The 16,282-nt window shown below is 41.1% G+C and overlaps 2 protein-coding genes across 5 annotated transcripts in view; one reads left to right on the forward strand and one right to left on the reverse strand.

The window, feature by feature from the left end:
* Nucleotides 1-5,304, reverse strand: part of GDAP2 (ganglioside induced differentiation associated protein 2) — an 80,234-nt gene extending 74,930 nt beyond the window's left edge. The window contains exon 1 of one of the 2 annotated variants that reach the window (XM_055312126.1): nt 5,087-5,304. The gene's annotated coding sequence lies outside the window, so the exon portion shown is untranslated. Of the gene's footprint in view, nt 1-4,844; nt 4,976-5,086 lie in introns of those variants that run through there. The other variant, XM_055312127.1, reaches the window with a different exon arrangement.
* An 86-nt stretch (nt 5,305-5,390) lies between these two features.
* WDR3 (WD repeat domain 3) overlaps nt 5,391-16,282 on the forward strand; it is a 29,191-nt gene continuing 18,299 nt past the window's right edge. Inside the window, exons 1-9 of one of the 3 annotated variants that reach the window (XM_055312555.1) lie at nt 5,391-5,421; nt 7,073-7,266; nt 8,297-8,506; nt 11,296-11,414; nt 13,235-13,313; nt 14,223-14,318; nt 15,253-15,366; nt 15,555-15,656; nt 16,105-16,202. In XM_055312555.1, the coding sequence (XP_055168530.1) occupies nt 7,096-7,266; nt 8,297-8,506; nt 11,296-11,414; nt 13,235-13,313; nt 14,223-14,318; nt 15,253-15,366; nt 15,555-15,656; nt 16,105-16,202 (989 nt within the window). In that variant the 5' untranslated portion in view covers nt 5,391-5,421; nt 7,073-7,095. The other 2 variants (XM_055312556.1, XM_055312557.1) reach the window with 2 other exon arrangements.

Raw genomic sequence — 16,282 nt, forward strand, 5'->3', positions numbered from 1 at the left:
TTTTTGAGATAAATATTTCCACATGCAACAACTATACTACTGAAGGAGTGGCAGGGTGGTACTATGTGAAAGCCTGGGCTCTGTTATCAGCAGGCCTGAGTTTAGGTCTAGGACCTAACAGTATGTTATCCTTGACTGTAAGCCAGGGTTTTCCTTATTTCAAAAATAATATACTTCTAGAATTATTGTGAGGACTAAATGATATAATTTGGCACAAGGCAAGGCACAATAAAAGTTGTTACAACTTTCTCAGAGCCAATGTGAAAGTCACCTGCACCACTGTGGAGATAAAAACTTGTCTCCGTGTGTGGCAGACACTAAAACACTTGCTGTCAAAGACTCTAATGAGGGATCCCTGGGTGGCGCAGCGGTTTAGCGCCTGCCTTTGGCCCAGGGCGCGATCCTGGAGACCCGGGATCGAATCCCACATCGGGCTCCCGGTGCATGGAGCCTGCTTCTCCCTCTGCCTGTGTCTCTGCCTCTCTCTCTCTCTCTTACTGTGTGCCTATCATAAATAAATAAATTAAAAAAAAAAAAAGACTCTAATGAGCACCAAGACCAAACACAAATAACTAAATTAAGATACACTTATTTATCTCAATGCCTGCCCTTGTAATGATTTGTTAATTCCTAACACCTAGATCAATCAACATCTATTTTTCCTAATCCTGCTTATACTACTAGAAAAAAAAATTAGTAATTATCCTGTCTTCTGCCAAGACAAATTCATGTTTTCGACTAGGCCCTCCATCAACCCTATTAGGAAACTGTTTTAATAATTCTTGGGTGACTCTCTATACTATACCATATAGCACCTGTGGTAAACATCCTCCAAGATATCCTTCAAGGATACCTGCTTCCTGATATCTTTGCCCCTGTACAGCTGCCTCCTATTATGAATAGGGCTGACCCATGTAACCAACAGGATACTGCAGAAATGACAGTATATGCCTTCCAAGGATGAGTCATAAAAGATATTGGTGCTCTTTCTTGAAGTGCTTGCTCTGGAGGAATTAGCTTGCATGATGCGAGACACTCAAGCAACCCATGAAAAGGCCCCCGTGGGAAGAACTTGAGGGTTCCTGCCAACAACCAGTATCAATGCCCAGGCAGGTGAAGGAATCACCCTGGATCTTCCAGACTTAATTGGGCTTCAAATGACTTCAGCCCAGCTGACATCCTGATTGCAACCTCATGAGAAACCCTCATGAGCCAGAACCACAAAACTAAGCTGCTACTGAATTCATGATCCATACAAATTGCCAGTAATAAATGCTTATTTGCCTACTATATTCATTCCTTTATTCAAGTATTGCTAGTTGTGGAGACTCTAATGGAACAGACAGACTCACAAAAAGCACACAAATGCATAATCACAGAAATAAATACATAGTATCTGTGAGAAGTATTCTGTAAAGAACAAGGTGGAAGGCTAATTTAGATTTGGAGAAGCAGAGAATGTCTCTTCCAGAAAGTGATGGTTGAGATTAAAAGTAGAAGGGTTTTACAGAGGTAAGGGCACATCTAGGTGCCACACTTTAAAGCCTGCCAAATTGCCTTCTTTTAGGCATTTTACTGCACTTCACCAGCTCTCCTCTAAAAAAATGTCATTACTCTCCCTTCACAATATCTGACCTCTCCTTCCCCTTGGTCCTCCTATTCTCAAAAAAATTTCCTACCCCATTTCTTCTTCAGACACCCACAAAACTCCTTGTTCCACCATTCACCTTTATAGGCATAAATCTGTTTTGCAGTTCTATTTCCTTTTCTCCCATTCATTCAACCTACTCCAGTTTTGCTTCCGTCTCTGGTAACGATGCTAAAACTGCTTTTTCAAGGTCTAACAAGGACTAAACAAATGTCAAATCCGGAAACTTTTAGTTGCATTAATTATTGATCATTCTTTCAAATTCTATTACCTTCTTTGATGGTACACTTCTAGTGATTCTCCTATATCTTTAATCACATCTTGTCCATATATATAATTTGTTGGACCTTCTTCCCAGATCTTAAAAGTCACTGTGACCCATAAGATATTGGGTACTAAATGAGTAATAAATACACAGTTCAGAGCTCTCATAGTTTAACGGCATTATAGAAAGTGTCATGGCATTTGACAAAGGGTAAATTCCTTTTAAGCTCCATCTCTGGGCAGAAATTGATTTTTCTCACCAAAGAGAGATTTAAATCTTCCCTCTTCTCCAACACAGCAAAGCCAAGCTAGGCAGGAAAATCTGATCCCTGATGTTTAAGGTATAGTGGTTCTTAACATTCCTAGGGCCACTGACTCCTCTGAGAATCATATAAAAGGTCAAGACCTTTTTACCATCCAAAATGTGAGTACATGATGAGCCCACACAAGCACGGAGTTGCAAATAAATTTGAGAAGGTTCCCAGACTCAGAATGAGAACCTCAGTGATAGGAAGAACACAGAGTGCTCAGGTGAGGGAGGGGGAAAGGGTAATCTATAGCTAAAGCCAGAATTTTGGTTAACAGTAAAGAGGACCAAGACTTTCCACTATCCGTTGATCAGTTCTGTACTTTGAACAGCTTTATAAGCAAACACTAAATCCTAGTATTAAAGGCTCCTGAGGCAAGACATCTATATGTCCAGAATCAAAAAATTCTACATGAGACAAACATAAGATTTCAGAAGGGATCATACCTATTTCCTCAGCCATACTATGTTAAGGGTTACCTTTAGTATCTTCATGAATGAGGACCTAAATACGAAGAGAACACTCTATATCGTTTATAATTCAAATGCATTATAAGTATAAACCATTCTCATTACCCTGTGGCTCGTCTCTTTTCTCAATATTGTCAACGTTTAGGTTAAGTGCTCCTTTTTTTTTTTTTTAAACAAATCTTCCAATCTTTTAGTGTAAGAAGTCCTCTAAATAATGCTTTATATGAATAACTGGATTGGCTAGAGAGGTTTTTATTGTTTAGGACTAAGTGCAAATCAGGCAAAATACCCTGGATCATGTCTTGGCATAACCTGGCTTTTGTCTGGATAAAAAGAAAATGGTATCGTTTAAAAGAGAAAAACAGGAACTTTAAATCTGTTTGCTTGTTCTTCAAAATGCTTACATTGATTAGACAGACTTGGATATAAGTATGAAGAGAGCTGTCCATGCTTTTGACCATTAATTACCAGCTCTCTTTCACTGTATTTGCATTAATTACAGGCTTGCATTCTTTATGCCTTGTATTCCAATATTTAAAACTTCAGAGCACATTAGATATTTGTGTATAGTACCTTCATCCCAACATCAAATCTATTATAATATTTAAAAATCATTCTACGCAAAAGGAAATAACCTTTTTTTTTAAAGTCACTTAGGTTGGAGAAACAAACTGAAGCCGTTAGATAGGCCACCAATAAATACGGTATAAAAAAGTATTTCTAAGTGGTGTCAATGGCCTATGTCAAATTTAACATGGTCATTCAAAAATATCCAAAGCACAGGCTCCAATGGTGAGTCCGTAGTACCATCTTCATATTCAAAAAAGTTTACTATGTCCTAATTATAAGTACTAATATATTGAACTATTTGAAACTTAAATTAGAAATTAGGGTTATACTCTTTAATACTGTATGAATTGGGAATTTCATGATGCATATCTTAGCACAAAGCGGCTCTTACACCAACTCTTATTAAAATTATTTTTTCAATTTGTGATTGCTCCTTCCCATATTTCATAACATTTAAAAACATTTAAGTAAAATCATGACTCGTTCAAACGTAAAAATGAATTAAACATTCAAGTCAAAAGAGAAGCCTGCGGGTGATACATAAAAGGAATCCCAAAATTGAACACATTAATAGATAAGGAATATCAAAATGAATGTCCAAGAAGGTAACTTCCACTGAATCTCTAAGAGGACAGAATCTGCATGTCAGTAGACAAAAATCACTTAGTATTGACATTAGTCGTCTATAGTTTGCAGAGTCGTAAAATAATTTTCTTGGAATGGCTTTCAGGATAGAATCTAGATTATGCAGTTTTCTACTGAAGCGCACATTTTGTTTTCCCCCTTTAATGATATACTGCACATCCCCTACGGGAGACAGTAACCGTACACACCCACCGAAATACTCCCTTCCCCGTGAAACTTACTGAAATAATAGTCTGTTGCCACAATATCCTCCCTTCTCATTCATCCAACCCACAGCAATCCTGTTTCAAAACACCTACGTCTATCTACAGTCTCGTCACATCCATTCGCTACGACTGCAATTTTCTTGAATGTGAAAGACTGACTGGCTGCACATGTCTTACGATTGCAAAACACGTCTGAAAACAATCAGATAGTTCTAGGTTGGCTGCAGGTATCCTGTTCAACAAGCGAAGCCAGGGGCTTACTTCCTTCGTACTGCTCTACGCTAGCTTTAATTTTCCACAACCACAGACGTCGAAACTCAAGTCTGAGCATTTCTGTACAGCCCAAGAAGAGAAGCCCGACAGAGCTGCAGGAGGGAAAAGCTCCTGCGTACCTGGTGACAAGAGCACCTCAACCTCAATTACCAAGCAAGGAGGAGTCCGCCGTGGGCAGTTCCCCCTCATGTGGCCAGGGAGCCGAGACACAAAGCCAGACCAACGTCACTCCAGGGACTGCAGGGATGCAGACGACTCAGCATCCTGGGCTTAGCCCCTACTCAGACCTGACTCGAGCCGCCCTCGGGCTGTGGCACCTCGGGTCCCCGTGCACCGCAACACACACTCGACCCTGGGGCTGGAGCCGGCGGGAGTCCCTGCCGCCCTGCCCCACCTGCATCCCGGGGCAGGCCTCCCAGTGGCCGCGGCGCCACGGTCCCTGGCGCCCAGATCTGCCTACCCTGTGCCGTCTTGCCGACAGGTCTTCCCCGACAGCGCCGCGGGCCCGAGGAGCCCGATTAGCCGCTGGGGACGAAGAGGCGGGCTCATCCTTCCAGAGGGCGCACAGCACCAACCCTCTCCACCCGCACACCCCCAGCCCCGGCCGAGTCCGAGCACCTCCCGCCGCGCCCCCCGCCCGCCCCGCCCCGCCCCGCCCCGCCCCGCCCCGCCTTCCCTCCCGGCCCCGGTCCCGCCTCTCACAGCACCCCGGCGGTCCCATCCGGGCGGCAGCCGGGCCGATTAAGCTCCTCGTAGAAAGCGGCCGAGCGGCATCCCCGAGCACCCGTGGCCAGGAGCGCGGCGGCCTGGCGCGTCACAGTCCCGGGAGGCAGAAGGGACCAGCGAGCTGCAGGAGCACGGAGCCGCCAAACGCCGGCTTCCGCTACCGGCCGGCCGTCACCGACCAGACTCCGGCCTTACGTCATTTCCTCCTCGGAGGCCGAAGGAATGCCGGGCGGAAGCGGGTCCAGAGCGGAGCCGGAAGGGGTGGGGCCTGTGGGCGGGGCCAGGCGGCCGGGAGCCTCGTGCGGGCGGAGGTGAGTGCTGTGTGCGCCCGGCGGTCGGTCGCCCCTGCTCGCCGCTCGCAGTTGCTCGCTCCTGGTAGAGGCCTCGGCGGCGCCAGCAGCAGATGAGACGCGGGCGTTTGCGGCGGGCTGCTAGGGAGTGAAGGGGACCCCGAGCGACTGCGAACCTACGGTCGCCGGGGGCCACCCGCACACGCCCGGGGCTGGCGCTTGGCCGCCGCCGCCCCGAGGATGCTGAGGCCGCGCGATCCGTGCCCGGAGCCCTCCTCACTGTGTCCTGACTGAAGGCTCGGGGTAGGGACGTCGGACAGGCCTGTAACTGCCCCCGGCGTCAGGGCATCGTAGAAGCGAGTTGTTTGGGGGCTCCGTAGGTAGGAAGCTGGGATGGTAGGCCGCGGGGGAAGGCTAGGTTGTGACCCCTCTCCCCTAGGCGGGGAGATCGTGCACGTGAAATACAGAAGACCAGAGCCGAGGAGTTCGAGGAGTTCGAGGTGTTCAATATCCAGGCCACGGAAAAGCCTGCGAGAATGGCTTGGCCTCGGAGGAAGTGGGCCTCAGAGGGTAACACCGACCTAATAAAATAGGTTGACCTGACAGTGCACGTTAGGGTAGGTGGGAGCAACAGTAGGACGAAAGCAAGGGGGCAGGGCGAGGAAGGAGACCAACTAACCCCGCAGGAACCCAGGGGAACAGGAAGCAGTGGAAAGAGAAAAAAAGAATCCTACTTCAGAAAACCGACGAGTTAGATGGAAGTTTCTGACAAAAGAGGGGGCAGAGGCAAAGAGCAGTTTAGCTTAGTGGTGAAAAGAAGAGGTTTTGGGATTTGACTGGATTGGAACCTGGCTTTGGCGCTTAAAACTAGGTCCATGACTTTGGGCTAGCTACTTCACATATCTTTGCATAGCTTCCTTGTCTGTAACATGAGGGGTAAGAATAGTACCTACTTTGTAAGGTTATTGAGAAGGATTTTTATATTTACAATATTTTAAAAAATATTTTAGAGAGAACATGGGCGTGACCGGGGGGGGGGGGGGAGCTCCGCTCAGGTGATTTGGATGCGTACTGGAGTTTGAGAACCACTGTGCAAGAATATGTATATCCCTCACGAGGTTAGGGATTTTATTTTACTCAGGCTCAATCTGTCAACCTCGGTGTAAAACTTTGATGGCGGTTGAATGAACAGAAGTGAATTGTTTAGCTGCTTTGGGGCCATATGTTAGTTATTTGTGAGGTGGGCACAACAAGGTGACCAATTTAAAACTCAAGGGGTGGGGGCACCTGGGTGGTTCAGTGGTTAGAGCGTTCGCCTTAGCCCCAGGTGGTAATCCTGGGGTCCTGGATTCAAGTCCTGCATTGGGTTCCCTGCAGGGAGCCTGCTTCGCCCTCTGCCTGTGTCTCTGCCTGTCTCTCTCATGAATAAATAATAAAATCTTAAAAAAAAAAAAAAAAGAAAAACTCAAGGAGTGAAGGCTTATGTGTTGAGTCAACAGCAAATAAAGAATGTAGATGTCCAAGTATTTATGTCAATGATTTATCCAGAATAAATAAAGGTTAAGAAGCCACACATTACAGGCTTTACTTGCATGATTAAATATTTGGTGTTTGCTAGCCTAGCAGAACCAAGGCTCCCAGTGAACTGACTTTTCTTTGTGTGTGTGCACAGTTGCCTCACCTGTGGTATCAGACATGGGGCTCACAAAGCAGTACCTACGCTACGTTGCCAGTGCAGTCTTTGGCCTTATTGGCAGCCAAAAAGGTAATATTGTCTTTGTGACACTTCGTGGTGAAAAAGGACGCTATGTGGCAGTACCAGCCTGTGAACATGTTTTCATCTGGGACTTAAGGAAAGGAGAGAAGGTAAGCCAGATATTAACTAGGTTGTAACTAATATGTAGGTATTTGAGAAATAGAGAGGCAGAACTGGAGCTGGTCTGATTTATCATGCCCAGATTTTTTTAAGTGTGTGCCCCTGAAAGAAAGCTTTCCTCTTTGGATCTAAGTAGCCAAGTATCAGGTTCTGTGGTGTTCTTCTGCACTAAATTCTGAAAACCATGACCAAATAGGAGCTTACCTCCTAGGTATCTATTTGTAGTATTTATGGGTAATTGTGATCATTATTCCTGAAGTGTTTGTTTTTTTTTTCTATCAGTTATGTTTCAAGTTCTTCTATTTGGCCCTCACAACCAGTTATAATATATTAGGCATTTAAAAAGAGTGATACTCAGCTATGATGACTGAACCTTTTTTTTTTTTTCCTTTCTTTTTTACTTCCACAGAGAAGGCCCAAGTTTGTTAAAGTAGGCTTTGATACTTTGTGTCACTGAGTTTCCTAAGCCTACCCTTCTGCCACACCAAATAACAGGCATTTTGATCTTGCCCATTCACTCTGTGACTCCCAAGAGGTTAATACTCTGATACTTGATCCATGTTGATACTTGTTTGATACTTCTTTTCAAGGAAGTAGGCTACATGGTTTTATCCCCCAGATATATCTGGGGGATATTAATCTGGGGGATAAAACCATGCAGGACCCTTGTGTCATACAGGTTGGTATCTTTTAAGATGAGGCTCAATTAAAGCAAGGATATGTTTATAACCCTTTATGGAAAAATCATTTGGTGTTAACTTAGGATAAGGACCTGATACTTTATCACTTGGGAAATTTTTGTACGACTTATGCTAATGTAGAGCTTTGGAGAAAGTAATTTTACCCTTTCTTAAATGTTTCATTGTCCTGTACAAATAATAATTCCTATATGAGAGAACTTGAGATGAACTGCAGAATTTCATTATTATTAATAGTAGTAAGAATGATTTGAAATTATTGATACTCTTAATTTTACTGACATGCTAACTATCTGCACATTGTTTATAATTGTGATTTCAGATTCTCATCCTTCAGGGGCTTAAACAAGAAGTCACTTGCTTATGTCCCTCCCCAGATGGACTGCACTTAGCTGTTGGTTATGAGGATGGGTCTATCCGAATCTTCAGTCTCCTGAGTGGGGAAGGAAATGTGACCTTCAATGGACACAAAGCAGCCATCACTTCCCTGAAGTATGATCAGCTAGGAGGCAGGCTGGCATCTGGGTCCAAGGTGAGACCTTGAATCAGGTGCCCAGATTTTAAACTTAGTAAGGGAGTATAAGGCATGTGTTGGACAGGTTGTTCATAAAAGTGTTAGGTGAAACAATCGGTCTTTTGTGTACAAAACAGTGTAGATGGTGGAAATGGAGGGAGGAGGATGAGAATCAATTGGGAGGTTCATTTTGTTTCCTGTCACATTCTCTGATAAAAGCCTATGAAGTATAGGAACAAGATGAGGATGCTCCTGATAACTATTGTATAACATCATTGTAGAAGTGCTACTCAAAATAGTACACAAAGGAAAAAAAAAAAACAGATGGGGTAAGGAGAGACAAAAGTCATTCTTTACTGTTAAAATTGGTAGCTTTCCTATGTCTCAGAGTCATCAGTTAAACAACTATAAAAGATTCCATTTACAATAGTAAATTGTATTAGGTAACAGAAAAATATTAGGAAACTATACTGAAGAATATAACAGAAAACCTGAACAGAGATACAAACCATGTTCTTGAATGGGAAGACAAAGATTCTAGTGTTTTCTACTTAATTTGTATAGTTACAGCAATTTAAATAAGTGTCTCAGAAAGGTTTTGTTGTTGTTAGTTTAAGAATATGACCAAATTATTTAAAAGTATGTATGGAAAACAAATGAATCAAAAACACCAGAAGTTTGGGAAAGAAGAATAATAAAAGAGGACTGCATTTTTTTTTTCAGAGATTTCTTTTTAGGAGTTTTCAATATTAAGATGCATTATGAAGTCATAATTTAAAATGTGTTAAACTAGGGGCGCCTGGGTGTCTCAGTTAAGCGTCTGCCTTCGGCTCAGATTATGATCCCTAGGTCCTGGGATTGAAGCCTGCCATCAGGCTCCTTGCTCAATAGGGAGTCCGCTTTGCCCTTTCCCTCTGCCTTTCCCCACTGCTTGCTGGCTCACTCTCTCTCTCTCAAATAAATAATGTAAAAAAAAAGGTGTTAAACTAATCCACTATCAATATAAACTAGGTAGATATTGCAACCAAATGGGAATCCCAGACTCAAATCCACTTTCATATTAGTGTATTTTATTTTTACTTATTCATTTATTTGACAGAGAGAGAATGAGCAGGGGGGTAGAGGCAGAGGGAGAAACAGGCTCTCCACTGAGCAGGGAGCCTGATTTGGGGCTCTCTCCCAGGACCCTGAGATCACGACCTGAGCCAAAGTCAGCTGCTTAACCAACTGAGCCACCCGGGCGCCCCTAAGTAGTGTATTTTAAAAATGACATTTCTGGTGTATATAAAAATGATTACTTATAAAGCAATACTTAGACAGTTGGCTAAGTATGCAGGGGGATAATCTAAGTTAAAGCTTTATGCCATCTACCAAAATGAGTCACGGATTAAAGACTTTTGTATTGAAGATATTTTAAGCAAACTAGAAGATATGTTAGTAGATATTTATCTGATACCATGGTAGAAAAAGACTTGAAGCATATCAGCAAACAAAGAAATTGTAAAGGAAAAGATTGACAGATTTAATGTTTACATTTGAAACATTTGTAGATTTAAAAGAAATAGGAAAATTGTTAAGAGTAAGTCCTAAGAGAAAGGCACATGATGTAATGAGCACGGGTTTTATATAAGACGGATGAATCACTGAAAACTCTACCTCTAAAACTAATGATACATTATCTGTTAATTAATTGAATTTAAATTAAAAACAAACAAGAAAAAAGAAGAGTAAGTCCTAGAAACAGTTCTCACATTGAGGATTTTTTTTTCCTTTTGTCTTTTTTCTTTTCATTTTGTGTGAGAAGATAGATCATGCTGTATGTACTCATTACTTATACAGCCATGTATGTCAATTGTTTCCCAATGAAACTGGGAAAAAAGTTAAAGAATATTGAAAAAGAGGAAGTATTTAATATTTTCAATATAAAAAGGATTAATATAATTCATCTCTTAATAAGTTACAAACAAAGATCCAAAGGAAGACGAAAGACATGACTTAGCATTTCAAGAGAGGTACAAGTGCCCAGTAATCACCACAGAGTATGGGTGGAATTTCTCATCAGTATTCAGAAATGTAAATCCAATAAATACTGAGACAGCATTTGTAACTTCTGAAGTTGGCAGCGGTTTTTAAGAAACTAATAATATCCAGAGCTGAGGAGATGGGAAAACTGGCCTTGTCATTCATATCCTTGGTGGATCTATAGAGTGATGCGATTTAAATTGATCGCCTTGTCATGATGAATTGCAAACTTTAAAAACAGAAATACCTTTTAACCTAAGAATTTCCCTTTATAGTATTCTGATCTGAGGTATTATTCTGATCTGAGGTATTCTACAAAGATTCATGTACAAGAATGTTCATTTCCACATATTTATAATAGAAAATTGGAAACTATCTAAATGACTAAAGTAGGAAAATGTTTAAATGGATTATGGTATATCTTTAGGATTGATTATTATGTGATCATTGAAAATGAGAATAGTCTGGAAGGATATGGAAAAATAGAAGTATTTTAAAATAATGGAAAAAAGGTCGTTATAAAAGGATATGAATAGCATGATCCCATGCTATTTCTGAAAATAATCTAGATGTTGGATTGTAGTAGTATAAAACAACATTATCTATGGTGGTTATATCTGTATGGTAGAATTAAACGGCTGTTTATTTCCTCTAAACTTTTCTGTATGTTTTCTAAATTTTCTACAAGGATGATATATCAACTTAGTAATAAAAATATTACATCCTATTGTTTGTCAAGGCCTGATGTGGTAAAGAAAATTCTTTGTATTATCTGAATCCTTTAGGACACAGATACTATCGTGTGGGATGTGATCAATGAAAGTGGCCTCTACCGTCTTAAGGGGCATAAGGACGCCGTCACACAAGCATTGTTTCTAAGAGAAAAGAATCTGCTAGTTACTAGGTATATAACAGTCTCATTTCCAACTCTTTACTTTGTAAATGCATTGCAGAGGGTTTCAATAACAGAATTTGCCTTGATCCTTCCTCATTCATCCAGACTACCCTCAGGCACATGTTCTAGCTTCTTCCTCTTCGGCCTTCTGCTTTCCTCTCTGCTTCCCTCTTCTCCCCAGTAGTATCATAGAAGCTATCCAGAGTTATTTCTAGCATTTTTTAATTCCTTTTCTGGTTCATCATTATTATCCTCTGATATTAGCTTTTCCATGTTTCTTAAACTTTAACATGCCTTTTATAGAATGAGCGGTCTGCTTTCTGGATCCCTACAAAGTCAGGAAAGCAGAACAGAATGTGGAGGCGTGGGCAGAGGTGAATACCAAAGGCAGGTGATTTGTCCTTTATACGTAGGCCTTCTGAACATCTATTAGGGTGAACCATTTCAAATTTCCATTTATGTAGTCAAACATAATAGGCCAAATATCAGCAATTTCATATGGTTCAACCTAATAAATAATTATCCAACCTAAGGAATGGCCACCCAGGAAGGTTTGTGATCCTAAGGTTTGCCAGCAGTAACTAGAAGAACCATAGTAATGACTCAGAAGCAGTTATGAAGGAGTACTGAATGCCATGCCATTGATGGGTTAGTTCCCGTGGGATGGCACATTGGTGTGTCTTGTAGATAATACAGATTCTATGAGAGAATGACTAGGTTCTACTAGAATATACACATTTAGCTTAGGGAACAGTTAATCCTTGAACAACAGGGTTGAATTGGGCAGGTCTGCTTAATATGCATTTCTTTGATTTTGTTTTGTTTTCAATAAATCCAGTACAGAACTGTAAATGTGTTTTCTCTCACGATTTCTTAATATTTTCTTTAGCTTACTTTGTGAGAATATTACATACAAAATATGTGTTAATGAACTGTTCATGTTACTGGTATGGCTTCTGGCCAATAGTAGTCTGGGAATAGTTAGGTTTTGAATGAGTCAGCAGTATCTGAGGATTTTTGACCATGCTGGTGGGGAGGGGGTTGACCCCGAACCCCCTCATTGTACAGGGGTCAACTGTGTAAAAGAAAGGAAGTAACGTGAGGCAGGATTGTATTGGAAAGACTTTATAAGTTGGATTTTTTTTTTTTCCCCAGTTTGGTCTTTAAGGAGGATTATATTAGATTTCTATTAGTGAAGAAACAAGAGAGAGGAGACATTTGAGGCAGGAGGAATAGAGCTCAGTGGCAGGGAAACTCAGCCAGTTAATGAGAGGTTTTGAAAGTGGTGCTGAAGAGCCTGATTTCGATTTTATAGAGAACCTTGAGCTAGTGAAAGTTTAAAAAATTGAGATTATCTGATAGTTTATTAGATGTAATGAAGGCACAGGAATGGACAAAGAAACCAGATAAGCTATGAAAATAGTTCAGGCAGCAGAACTTAAATTCAGATTCGCATACAGAAATGAATTGGAAGGAGTCAAGGCCTCACAGAGGAGGCAGTTTCAGGATGTGGAGACCAGATATACGTGGGAGCCAGTAGCAGAAGAGATGTGAGAGCTTTTTGTGGGACACTGGGGGAGCGTGGGTGCTGTGCTGATGGGCCACAGGTTGGCATCTATATTCCTTGACACTGAATTCTGGGCTGCTTAAAGGTGAAACTTTGTATTTCCTACCTAATAATGGAAATTAAGACTCTTTTTAAAAAGTGAGGTGGAATAGTAATATTAGACATTGTTGCTAGGTATATCTTTTTAAAGGCAACAAATGTGTCCTTGACCTCCATTTACTGATTTTCCCTAATAAGATTTTTCTCCTTTTTCTTTTTTTAGTGGGAAAGATACCATGGTGAAATGGTGGGACCTTGACACCCAGCACTGCTTTAAAACAATGGTTGGCCACCGAACTGAGGTACATGTAGGGTCATGGGCCAAAGAATGGCAAGGCAAAAGGAAAAGATGTTTTCCTTCCCTGGGCCTTTCATGGCCCTTTGTTTTCACTACTCACGATAATCGTCGTGTACTGTCTTGAAAGACAGGTGGTGGAGGAAACACCAGCTATCAGAGCAGATACAGCTGCAATGGCATTTAGTAAAAAGTGGCCTTGGATAAGTTTCTGATTCATGAATATGGGTTTCATCATTTTTAAATAATGTATCCACCTTTTTGATGATACGGAGGTTTAATGATACTGTATTAACAGTGCCTGGCCCGGTGACATGTAAACAGCAAGTCGGAGCCATTATAATAGTTCCCCAAATATAGGTATTTTCAATAGAGATCAGGGAATATTTTATATCTTTGCATCCTCCATGCTTTGTTCATACCAGGCTTTCAAAAACATATTGGAGTCAATGACGAGGAAAAGCAAAAGAGATTCCTTGACTGTTGATTCACAACAGTATTGTTCTTTTCATTGTTCTTAGACATCTGAGGCTGAAAATTATATAATAGACATCAATAGGATACGTTTTGTTTGCAAAGTATGGCTGAAAGCAAAGAAGTACCAGACTTAAAATCATCATTTGAGTGGATTCTAGTTAGGATTTTTGCTGAACAGCCATTATCTAAATTTAAGGGTAGGAAATTACAGAGAAACTTCAAGTTTACTTCATAAGCAACAGTTCTACCACAGGCTATATTTTCTTTCCAAAAGTGAGATTTCTCTTAGTGTATTTTGAAAGGGTTACCTTAACATTAGGTTTTGCAAATGCCAAAGAGATTTCACTACTGGTAGTATTCTTAGATTTTTGAAATGTCACATCATATATCCTGGAGTCTCTTATAAATCATGTTATTTGAATCTTCTTATACTTTACAGGTGTGGGGGTTGGTCCTGGTGTCAGAAGAAAAGCGACTCATCACTGGGTCTTCTGACAGTGAGCTGAGGGCTTGGGACATAACTTATCTGCAAGAGGTAATTGCTTTTTTTTTTTTTTTTTTTTTTTTTTTTTGGCCATGGGCAATGCCATGTTTTAGCAATGTCATAGGCTCATTGAATTTAGAATCGGATATGATTATTGAGTACTTCGGTAGTGCTAGAAGGAATTTTATCACACTGATGGCTTCCAACTTCTAATCAGAATTTTTCTCTTCATTATTAGCTCAGTTGCCCTCATTTATCTGAGGTTGAAGAAGGATAGTTTTAGGCTTACACCTTCTGGTGATGCTAATGGCTTAGTTGGTGGAGTTCTCAGCATGGTATTCCTGGACCTTTGGGTGTCCATGGATGGACTTCAGGATGTCTGTGAGCCTTTCCCCTTAGGCAAAAATCTATGTAAAATTTGTGTGTGTGTGTATAAACATAGATGTTCTGAGACTATAACTTTCTCAGATCCTCACAGATTTTGTGTGGAAAAAAGTTTATAGACCCCAGGTTTAGCTGGCGGCAGGTGTGTAGTGTTGTGTTCAGTAGCTATCCTGGTGCATTCTACCATAGTAGGCTAGGCTTTATCTTTTCATTTCTGGATTACCTTTGTAGTTCTCCTTGTCAGACTGGCATCTTTCCCCCAAAATATGGTAGGTAGCTCTTTCACTTAAAGTTTTAAAGTTAATGAAGAGTCCGTCATCATTTTTTCACCTCCGTCTAAATTACAGTTGCTAAACCTTACTCTGTATATTTTGGGAAGTTGTCAGAGACAGTATAGTGGATATTGTTTTGGTTGCAATTCCGTAGTCAGTTTTTAATGTACCCTGGTTAAGGATCCTACTGTCGCAGAGGATTGATCAAAGAGAGCACTAAATGGAAGTTAATTGTGGCTATAAGGATGGGTTTGTAAGTTATTAGGGTTAAAGAGTCACTTCCTGCGACACATTATTTCAGCTTTTATTCTCCCATTTTTATAAAACAGGTGGAAGATTTAGAAGAACCAGAACCCAAGAAAAGTAAAGGGTCTTCCCCAGAAATACAGGATACACACGAACCTGAGGATGGAATCCCAGAGACAGATGAAACTCCTGAGGATGTAATTCCTTTTTTTACTTTCATTTGAGTTCAGTTGTGGGAAAAGCGAGAACTGGAGATTATTTAATTTAAAAATTTGGCAGTTATCTCCATTTTAGGGAATATCTTTATCACCTGCATCTCTTTTAGAATCATATGTTTTCAGAGATTTGTATTTAACCTTGGTCTTCTCCCTTGCTTCTTCCATAGCGTATCCTTACATGCAGAAAAGTCGGCTCCATCATGCGGGAGGGAAGGGACAGAGTTGTGAACCTTGCGGTCGACAGGACAGGCAGGATTCTAGCTTGCCACGTGAGTACCAGTTGTAGGAGACAGCAATAGGCAGGGGGCTCTTCCTTTCAGAAACTGGTGCTTGTTTTATATTCAGTGTAGAGATTAATTCCCCCCCCTCCCCTGTCATATTAGCAATTCAATATGTGCTGCTGTATAGACCTGTAATCCCTAGCTTCTATTAGCATAACACAGTAATAGTTACTATAGTTGTTCTTATTGTTAGCAAGCATTAAATGTGTGCTTTTCTGAGCAGTTTAAAAGCATTACCTGGCTGCCACTTTGTTCTTCAGAGCAATGCTGGGAGTAGGAAATGGTATTCCCAGACAGCAGTCCTGGAGACGTAGTACAACCAGTAAGGTTGAAAGAAAAAGAAAAAGGAACATTATTGTTTAGGTCTTACTGAGAAAAAGCTATGTTACAAATTGCCTGTCCTGGCTGGACTCAACACCAACTTTTGCCTTTCTAGGGAACTGACTCTGTGCTAGAAGTGTTCTGCGTCCTTTCGAAAGCGGAAGTTCAGAAGAAAATGGATAAGAAGATGAAGAAAGCTAGAAAGAAAGCAAAGTGTGTTTTGTTTTGTTTTGTTTTGATAATTACTATTATTAAAGTATCTTGGGTGGGCCACACAGTACTGACAGAAAAAC

This window comes from Nyctereutes procyonoides, unplaced genomic scaffold, assembly GCF_905146905.1.
Source record: "Nyctereutes procyonoides isolate TBG_1078 unplaced genomic scaffold, NYPRO_anot_genome, whole genome shotgun sequence".
Lineage (NCBI taxonomy): Eukaryota > Metazoa > Chordata > Mammalia > Carnivora > Canidae > Nyctereutes > Nyctereutes procyonoides.